Raw genomic sequence first — 10,480 nt, forward strand, 5'->3', positions numbered from 1 at the left:
CTGTTCAAGTGACACTCAATTTGAAGTCAGTTATCATAACTTTCATCATCACTGACTCTAAATTCAGGAGTTTCTCAATTGAATATAGACTCAAGCAAAGTATTTTAATTAATAAGGAAAATGTATTTTATTCTTTTATATAGATATACAGTGTCATGAAAAAGTATCTGCCCCGTTCCTGATTTCCTCTGCCATTGCATATGAATAGAATAGAAAATGAACCAGAAAGATGTTGATCTGTGAAAAATCTTTATTATTTAAAGAGGTGAACAAAAATTCAAGTAAAAAAGGTTTATATGCATACATTGCATACTTCTGTTTATTTTGCACCTCTGTATTGTGTTGTGTATAATTGCAAAAGACAATATGGCATGAATAACGCAAAAAAAAAACAATAGATGTTGACTACACTTCATTGATTTAAAAATGGTACTTCTGTTTTTGGTAGGCTACAAAAGCATGTGAATATTTAAAACCTACATCAGCCTAAACTCTGCATCAGCAGTACAAAACAACTTGAATCCAAGATAAACTTTTTTTAGTTTTCTGTTAGAAAACTATTTCATTTTCTGTTTACTTGACAATTGCCTATTTGAAAATAAAATCCTTCAGAATTAATCCCTGTAATAACCCAAATATCGTTAAATGAATGACTGATTAACAAGCATTCAAACTAAATTTAATTTTTTTTTTTTCATAGAACAAACATAGAAAAGGCTTGTTCGTAGGGAATTAGCAAAAGAAAAATAAGTGACAATTTACATCTCTGTCATGTAGTTCCAGTTTGTGTTACAGTTCATGCTTGTGTATTGTTTCAACAAATTTTGGCAAATACTGAAGAGAATTTAATGCAGAATTGTTCAAATAAATTCATGTACTCAGTCGCAGCCTGGCTGTTTGGCCAAATAAAACTTTCATTCCATATATGTTTCTGCCTTTACATGTAAATAAGAGTAGTTTGGTTGTAATTAAACACATTGTTTTTGAAATGTGAGATAATTCTGTGTTCAATGAAGATGGAATTGATGATGATATCTAAGTTCAAAAATGATTATATATCTGTTTGTAACATGATAATAAAAAAACACATTTTCACTATACATTTGAAAAAATGACAGATTTTTTTTTTTTTTTAATTGCGCATGTTAAATAAAACTATTCGGCATTTTCTAAAAGGCTTCACTTGTAAAAACTAAAACTATAATTTAAATGTAAAACAAATTATGAATTAATAAGCAATATAACATAAAATGGAATATAATTGAGTACGAGAGAAAGATAATATTTTTTAAAAAGCCAGCTTTAACCCTAGGTGGTTTTTTCTTACTGAACACACGCAAATGTTTCAAATCTCACAGACCTGTATTTGTATTCATTAACGACAATGGGAAAACCAGATGTTCATATGACAGTCAATATTACAATAACCCAGTTTTGTCTCGTATACAAGTTACAGAAGGCTGCTCAGGACTTAAACGTATTTCTGGTTGTCGTGTCGGCCTCCTTCACTGTGCTCATAGACTGGCCTGTCTTGGGCGGGAGCTTTGTAAGCCACGGCATTGAAGCTGAAACATAAGAGAAAGAAAACTGTTACAAAGTTCACGTTCAGTTGAGCCATATTCATTCCGGTAAGGAACAACGCGTAATTTGTTATATTATCCTGTTTGTTCTGTGAAATTGAATAGCCTGTTTTTGTAAATTTGATTGTATCTTAAATTACAAGATTAAATATTTAAATGCATACATGCATATTTTCTGTGACTGATAAGATTCAATTGTCATGTAATGGGTAAATACTATATTACATTAGATTGCATTTATGCACACATGCACACACGTACCCATGCTCGTAAACACACACGCACACATAAAAATAAATCAGGACGTACCGTGACTTATCTGGCACCAGCCCTCTGTAGGCTAGGCACCCTAAAATCCCACCAATGAACAGCACTGCCCCTCCTACCCAGCCTACAAATAGGGCGGGGCCAAACGTGTACCTGAAACGTAGAGAAACCAGAGGCCTGAGATCAAACAAACATATTCTCCAGAACATGACTAACTTCCCCTGAGCTGATACGAGTCCATACAAGGTAAAAAAAACAAACAAAAAAAAAACGATGGATGCTGTGTAATGGCCTTCTTACCTGGGTGTTAGTGTCCCTCCAATACCACCCATGCCGCCACCCATGCCACCCATGCCTCCACCCATGCCGCCACCGTATCCACTGTTGTATGTGGTCATCATGAAGCTGGACACGATCTGATTCGCGTAGACAGAAGCTCCGGCAATAGCGCAGAGGCCTAGGATAGAAACACAGTGAAGGTCTGAGGAACATTGCTTCACCAATGCCAACTGTGGCCGGCAGCAGAAAGGGGAAGGCATAGATTGGGAAACACTGTTGTAACACATGGAAAATATCGTACTGAAGGTCGATCAGTGCAACTTCAACTTTTAAAGGAACACCCTTGCAGGTATTCTGAAAAATAAAAACAGAAGGATGTGTTCAAATGAAGATCAGCATTACAGTAACCAGAGGGTCCTGTTGAAGATCTTTCTGGATTGCTTTGAAGCATTGGTGTAGTTTGTGAACTGTGTTGCCTATGTGCTGAGAACCACGTTGATCTATGTTTGATCAATGAGAATATAAAACCCAGAAAAAGTATTTGACTGGCCTTCCCGAGTATTAATTAATCAGCATTGTAAAGGCCATTTAGTTGTTTGAATGTAAGGTTGTAATTTAACTGAATCGTTTTTTTTGTCTTCATTTACAAATACAGTTTGGATATTTATGTCAGCGCAGCCTTGACCAAAGCACACAATAGAGTATTACAGTTTGTAGTCCTAAAACCAGGAAGTGAATTAGCATTTTTGAGCCGTTGGTTTCCCTGGCAGATTTCCAATGTTATTTTTTTTTTGTCCTGTAGGGTTTTTGATTTATGCAGAAAATAAGGTCTGTAGTTCGCATAACCTTAAGTGAATGTCACGTTTTGTTCTACGACATAAATTACACCCGATGTTAAGGAATGTAATTTATGTCATAGAACAAAATGTGAAACTCGCTCAACCATGAATTTTGAAGCTGTTATGTGCATTAATAAAGTTGCTGGCACCTTTCTATATTAAAACTACAACAAACGGTCACAGAACATAAGACTTTGATCAGATATACGTAATTGGTGTACTTCAGTAGAAGAAATAGTTCTCATAAAACCGTGTACATATTAGCTATGTGGATGTTCATGAGTAACCGTGGCATCATATTTGGAAAAAGACATTGCTGTTGAGTTTTTTCATTTAAATGTTCGGCGCATTGGATTGTTGTAATAGAAAGATCTGTAGTGATCTAGCAAACCTGCCGAATCTTTGCAAAACTATCTGGATGGATAGATAATACTCCGGGAAAGTGAAAGAATACTTTCATTTCATTTTTGGGTTTCATTTTAAGCTATACATGTGAACATTCATTGACAGGAAGTTACCTTTGTACAAGGTTATGAAAAGATGGGTGGCCACAGTGTCTATTCAGTTTAATCAAATTGTCTTTTATGAGAGTTTAATTCCATTGGTCGGAGTCACTGGTAAACAACCCTGTTCCTGGAGATCTACCTTCCTGTAGATTTTCATTCCAACCCTAATAAAGCACACCTCATTCAACAGTTAGATATCTCATTGAGCTGCTAATTAGTGGAGTCCGCTGTGGCAAATTATGGTTGAAATGGAAGCCTAGAGTATGGTAGATCTCCAGGAAAAGGTCTGGTTAAGTGCATTGCCATTAGACTGAGCTGAGGTAGAGGATCTGCGGGGATGAAAGCCTTGTGTACCTGCAATGATGAACATGATCCCACACGCCAGGGTCATGTTGGCTTTGGTCCCATCCTCTGTGCTCCCCATTTTAATGCACTTCAGAGAGCAAATGGATATGAGGACGGCGATCGCCCCCATAACGATGCCGACGATCATCAGGGCTCTCACTGCCTGGAAGGTTCCTGTGGGACAACAGAAACGACACCATGGACACCAGCAAAACTCAGACAGTACTAATAAGGGATTAATAGAGCAGAAAGAAAAAAATATTATGATTGATGTCATTATTATGAATGTACATGTAGCTAATGTGCAAGCTAACACAACCTATGAATGAAATTGGTATTACCTGTACATATGGTAAAACATTATTGTTGTTGTATGCATAGAATAAAAGTAGATAAAAATAGAAAGATTCTATTATGACAATATTTTTTGTAGAATATGTTGTAGTTGAGAACAATTAGAGTGAGACTACATTATATTTTCAGGAAGACCAAATCAATACACACACTGGCATAGATTTTCACTGCGTTCTAACAAATCTGTTGATGTTTCACATTTACACTGTCACATCGTCATTTTGGTCTTGAAAATGAAAAGTTTTGTGTATCTTTCCATAAATGCTATGATAAAAATGTTATGATTAAAAAGAGAACAATTATTATACAGTACACAGTAAAATCTCCAGTGTTAATTTAACTTGTACAGAGTACATATGAGTCCAATTTAACGGTGTAATACAATGTAAACTCTGCCTTAAGATTTTTAAAAATCCGATTTAATCTTAAAAAGGGAAAACTTAATTTCTCAAAATGTAAAAAAAAAAAAAACCCTTCTTAATCTTAGTAATCAATAAAATATTTTTTAAAGTATCAAAATAAGCACACAGGTAAGTTTGAGTACTAGACGGACCTTCATTGAATCTGTTGACTTTATGATGCATGCATTCAGGTATTTAATTCAGTTCTCAACAAAACCTGGAAAGCTCCAATAGTAAAACAGTGTAGAATAAAATCAAATCAAAGTCTAATCTTAAACTGTTCCCTTACCTGGCAGTCCTAGAATAGTAAAGAAAGGCCGGCATTCAGTAGTACCATACGATGACCCAACACATGAAAACCACAGACCGGAATAAGTGTAGGTACTTGTCACTAATGTGAATGAACGGTCCTGAACACTCCACATGTCCATCGCTGTGGCGGCCGATGTCAAAAACAGCCCCAAACCCGACAGCAAAAATCCCATTAACTGAAACATAGTGGCAGCCATTTTGTTTTTTCTATGAACTGGAAACAAAGCCTCCTGGACGACACGATGCCTGTGTAGTCATGAAATGGAAGCCAGTTCTGCATCTCTTATCGCTATGTACAAATGTGAAAAAAGCTTATCTAATGTTTGCTCACATTGTTCATGCTCTACCTGAGTTTCGTATATGTTTTTTTTTAATTCCTCGTTTGCGTAACATGGGGAGTGGTTTGAACTAGACTCGTTATTTTTTTCACTGCTTTATCTGTCTTTTGTTTAATTCAAAAATGTATTATTTACTGTATTCAAACACGAACCCTGAATGCTGGCTTACACCTGACCACCAAAAGATCCTGTAACTGTAAAGGACAATTGGCACGTTGTTGAAAGAGGTTCTCCTCTTTGCCATCTTCGTGGCAGCAAATGTTTTGACAATCCTTACATTACATTACATTACAGGTATTTAGCAGACACTCTTATCCAGAGCGACTTACACAGGACTTACACGACTCAAGATAGTCAACAAGGGCCCACGAGTCCATTGTTTCGATCAAGACTCACGTGATTGGCAAAGCTATGTATAAATAACTCTTAATTAAGCTCATCATGACCTCTGTCTAACGTGCATGTTCCCCACCTAGTGTAACATTCATTTGTGTATGTTCCCTTGTCAGTTTATTGTACTTATACTGCCATGTGACTGGCTTCTCAGTCACATTTATAGTGTAAAGTCAACTCTGATAGAGTACAGTTTACTCTGATAGCATAATCCATCTTATATTAATTTAATTTCTGTTAAGAGTTACATTTACACTGAACACTTTACTGTGTACTACACCTCTGAAAGCTACTGCTCTCTTAGGCCCATATTTGTTCATAGCCATTTTCCTGGTAGCAGGTAGGAACGCCCTGCCAGCCAGTCAGGAAAACAGGTGATTTATAGAGACATAAAATTAATTTAACAAAGTTTGTTTGATTTTTCTCTAGGTTGAGAGAGAGGTTTTGATACAGTCATGGGAGGGGAAGTGGTATTTGGATGTCCGTCTTATTTGTCAAGTTGTATTGCATTCATACAAGTTCCCTAAAATAATGTGTTCTAAATCCTAATGAGTATCAGTTTACCTGAACACAAAGCAACATTTACTCTCGATCCATGACTAAAATCATGCTATGTAGGAACATGCTTTATTTTGATACATGTGCCACCAAAAAAAATGTGTTTGCTTTTTGTGTGTAAATGGAAGAAAGGTAATTAAAAGGAACTTAACTTTTAGCTAACAATGGTTTGGCTCACCATAAAACACCTAAATATTGTGTAGAGTTCTCCTGAGTACTCTTCCTGAAAGTGGATTTTGCTATATTATTTTAAGGGTTACATAAACATAAACATACTATAAGTTGCAATATCTTTGAAACTCGAGTGACTTCACATAATGTTTTCTTCATCTCCTGATTCCTACCAGTTTTGAATTATCTATAGGCATTTCATTAGCCTACATGAAATACACTATATGATCAAAGGTATCTGGACACCCCTTGGTCTGGGGCTGTTTTCAATGGTTTGGGCTAGTCCCCTTAGTTCCAGTGAAGGAAAATCTTAATGCTACATCATAAAATGATATTCTAGACGATTCTGTGTTTCCCCAACAGTTTGGGGAAGGCCCATTTCCTGTTTCAGCCTGACAGTGTCCCCAGGCAAACAGCGAGGTCCGAATAGAAATGGATTTGTTGAGAACAGTGTGGAAGAACTTGACTGGCCTGCCCAGAGCCCTGACCTCAACCCCATCCAACACCTTTGGGATAAATTCGAACGCCAACTGCGAACCAGGCCTAAATGCCCAATCAGTGGCCATCCTCACTAATGCTCTTCTGGCTAAATGGAAGCAAAACCCTGCAGCAATGGTCCAACATCTAGATGAAAGCCTTCCCAGAATAGTGGAGGTGGTTATAGCAGCAAAGGGTGGACCAATTCCATATTAATGCCCATAGTATTGGATGAAAAAATGTTGGATGTCAGGTGTCCACGTACTTTTGGCTATATAGTGTATCACAACAAGGTGTGAAATGCACACACTGTAATCAAGACAACATTTCATTAATATGCAAATGTCTGAGACTTGAGCTGGGTTCAATAACATGCATTGTACTCAAGTAGCATTAGAAACATAAATTATATCACGTTTCATTTGTCAGTTTCAAATGAATCAGTAACAGCTTTGCCCTGGAGGTGTACATAGGCGTACATTATATTGTCATGCAGTTTTACAATAGTGGGATTTTTCTATTTAATAAATCTTTGAATTATTGTCACAAAGAAATCCTAGGTGTGATTTCGGGCCTTGTGTTCATTCAACCTTTTGATGTAGGAAAAAAAAAATCCTTGATGATTCTATTATCGCTGCATGGATATGACAGTTTCGCTATGTGGCAGTGATATAACAGAGAGCAAACAGAGACTAATGGATAATGGACCTGTGGCAAGTTCAGCCAGGCAAACACAATAACCGATGCAAAAAAACCACATAAGATCACAAACTCCAAACCAGTCCAACAGAAGGCAGAACTTTCTCTTAGTTTTCAATGGATTTGAATGGGTTTCACAGCGACGGAACAATGACTGAAGAGACATTGAAATTCCTCAAGGCTGACAAATTCATTGAGTTCAGGCACATCGCAAAGCAGCCACAGAAAAAAACCTTTGTATCAAAACTAAATAATGGCATATATTTTCTATTGCATTTTATTTATTTTTCTTTTCACTTGACATTGAATTTAGCAGAAGCAGCGGGATTTCTATTGGAAAAAAAACATTGGCAAACTATAACTTTTCCCTAGAAACAGTCATTTCATTTTTAAAAATTGCCAAATACCTTTAATGAATTTACCTTTTGGTGATATCTAACAATGGCAATACATTATTATTCAATTTTAAGTATTATTCATCAAGTAAGGTGTAGGTTTCTTAGTTTTATATAACAAATTCTCTCAACAACATTCATTATGGTTTAGATTTGTTTTGTTTTGTTTTTTTTTTTGTTTTGTTTTTTCAGTTAATCGTATGGGTCCTAAATGAATATTGGTGTATTTTTAAAATCTATTCTTAATTTTTAGGTCTTAATTGAAATTGAAACATCTGGAACTCTTTTAACCAAATTTTTTAAATGATTGTGAAGAACTTTTTGTTTTTGGTATTTACCACATTTTACCATATAGGAGACTGGATCTAAGGTATTGTGATTAAATTTAATCTTACCAATTTTTATATTCCTCTATACTTGTGAAAGAATTGATGATAAGACATAGTAAATCATCAGTATAAGTTTATTTATTATAATAAGTGTCTCCTTTAGACAATTTATCAAACTGAGATTCTGTTCAGACTTCATTTCAGTTATACTGAAAAATGCGTCAGCCATTCAATATTTAAAGTTAAATATGCCTTTAAAATATCACAGCTGCTAAAGTAACTGCTATGACTGATGCTTTTCCATTTTCCACAAATATTCCACAATATACTTAAAATAAGTAAAACATCCAACCAATCAAGTGACACAAAATGTATGACTCATGTGTGACTGTCACAGGGATCCATCCCCAGAACCACTCGGTGACATGTTAGCGTGTCTGTGCCTTTTTCACAGGTCCGATTCAGAGCCCCCTCGTCAAGCACACAGTTCATTTTAAAGCAGAAGGCACAGCAAATTCCAAGTCGGCACCCACCTGGCAGGCCGATGATGGTGTAGAACGGTCTGCATTCGGTGAACCCCGAGGTGGCCACCTCGCAGGTCTGCCACAGGCCCTTGTAGATGTAGACGGAGGTCACCACGTCCCCCTCCCTGTCCTGGCTGCTCCAGTTGTTCATGCCCGTGGCGGCGATGACCGCGATTACGCCCAACAGGCCGAGGGCAAAGCCGGCGGTCTGCAGCATGGTGGCACCCATCTTTACCGGACTGGGGGCTGTGCTTGTTCTGTTCGACAGCTGCAAGGAACCCAAACTCGGAAGCTACGAAGCTGCGGGGGGAACTGAGACTGAGCTGGGCGGATGACCTGGGATCACCTAGACTGCGTGACTCAGAGGGGGACCGGCCGGTCATGTGAGCACTCACGCCTGCTTTTCATAAATGCGTCCGGAGACGGGACCATCTGGTACCTTTCAGGTGGCGGTCCACCAACCGCCGAAGGGCTTGAGCAAATAAGAGCAAAGTCGCGCCAAGGCTGCGAAACCACCCATCGCGACCAGCGTCTTACCTTAAATGTCACAGAAGAGAATAAATCGCCCTATTATGTGGTGACCTGGGGGATACTTTTTGACGTTATTGGGCCTTTTTTTGACAAAGAGGGGCTTGAAGCAGAAATTTTTTACACACAAAGCCCTGTATCGCTAAGACTGAATTATGAATTATGATTCAGAGAGAAAGCAAACACCCTTCCTGACTCATTTCACAAGTGTGTGTAGTTTCTGCTCCTAATCAGTTTGTGACATGAAACCCATCCTTAGGTATTACGTTATGAAGGCAAACAGTGCCCCATTCCATGGTGAAAGCACGTTATGTGAGTAGAGTATTCGCATGCCATATACTGTATATTAGGTTGTATTTTTTTTTAATTCTCCTAAAAATGCCACTGGTTCTCTGACTCATTTTTTTCCTTTTAATTTTTAAATGACAGAAATGTCACATTCAGTAATAAGTAAATTTGGCACAAGGGAACATTTTGCAGTGCATGGATCCTTTTCTTGGTCTGTCTTTTTTTTATCCAGCAATTTTTATCCAGCACCTGCTTTTTAACTTTGAGATGTGCATGTTCTTTCTACTTTGTATATGACAGTTTAAACTTGAAAGTGTTTTAAAAAATTCCCAGGAGCTATTTTCCAGGTCTCTGAAAATGAAACCCAGGAGACCTATTTCAAGCATGCAGCTAGGGTAGGGCCTTTAAATAGGTATGCGTATACCTGCTTTGTTGAACCAACCAAACACCCTACCTGAGTGTTGGTTTTAAAAAGAATACCTCTAGGACCCTGTGATTGTGGGTCTTCACATAAGCAGGGGCAGGTAGCTGAACTTGATGCCATACAGGGCTTAGACACCAGCACCTGGCTTCCATCCCCATGTTCCTCACCCTTATCTTTCTGTCAACACTGGTAAGACTGGGCTACTGTGCTGGTAACACCCTCCTTATCACAGTCTATTCACGGTGGGTGAGAATTAATGTGGAATGAGCCAGTGCTGCCTTTCTCCTCTACCAAGGCTGGCCACCTGCGGATCTTGGGTAAAGCTGGTCAATCATTTTGTGAAACAACATATTTATCTGCAAATTGTCAAGCAATCCCACTAAATATTTCTACTTTTAATAATGAAATATTTCAGATCAGTTAATCTACAAGTCCATTAACGGAACAGTGAGTAAGTGTGACGTAAATATGTA

The 10,480-nt window shown here is 37.6% G+C and overlaps 1 protein-coding gene across 2 annotated transcripts; it reads right to left on the minus strand.

Moving 5' to 3' along the window:
• Positions 1 to 232: 232 nt before the first annotated feature.
• cldn18 (claudin 18) lies at positions 233 to 9,303 on the minus strand. Of its 2 annotated transcripts, none has more exons than XM_064338213.1 (5): positions 8,777 to 9,303; positions 3,826 to 3,990; positions 2,148 to 2,304; positions 1,890 to 2,000; positions 233 to 1,565 (listed from the first exon to the last, which is right to left on the minus strand). In XM_064338213.1, exons 1-5 carry the CDS (start codon positions 8,994 to 8,996, stop codon positions 1,472 to 1,474), a joined length of 747 nt encoding a protein of 248 aa, XP_064194283.1. In that variant the 5' UTR covers positions 8,997 to 9,303; the 3' UTR covers positions 233 to 1,471. The 2 variants fall into 2 exon arrangements, with proteins under 2 accessions (XP_064194283.1, XP_064194282.1); XM_064338212.1 differs by lacking the exon at positions 8,777 to 9,303 and adding an exon at positions 4,861 to 5,151.
• Between the last annotated feature and the right edge of the window lie 1,177 nt (positions 9,304 to 10,480).

This window comes from Anguilla rostrata, chromosome 6 (assembly GCF_018555375.3).
Source record: "Anguilla rostrata isolate EN2019 chromosome 6, ASM1855537v3, whole genome shotgun sequence".
Classification (NCBI taxonomy): domain Eukaryota; kingdom Metazoa; phylum Chordata; class Actinopteri; order Anguilliformes; family Anguillidae; genus Anguilla; species Anguilla rostrata.

Excerpts from the sequence above, each read along its gene's own strand:
- cldn18 (XM_064338213.1), bottom strand. The coding sequence starts at position 8,996 with ATGGGTGCCACCATGCTGCAGACCGCCGGCTTTGCCCTCGGCCTGTTG. Across the intron at positions 2,305-3,825 it reads GATCATGTTCATCATTGCAG|GCCTCTGCGCTATTGCCGGA; the intron begins GTACACAAGGCT and ends TTTCTATCCTAG. Across the intron at positions 1,566-1,889 it reads CTGGTGCCAGATAAGTCACG|CTTCAATGCCGTGGCTTACA; the intron begins GTACGTCCTGAT and ends CTTATGTTTCAG.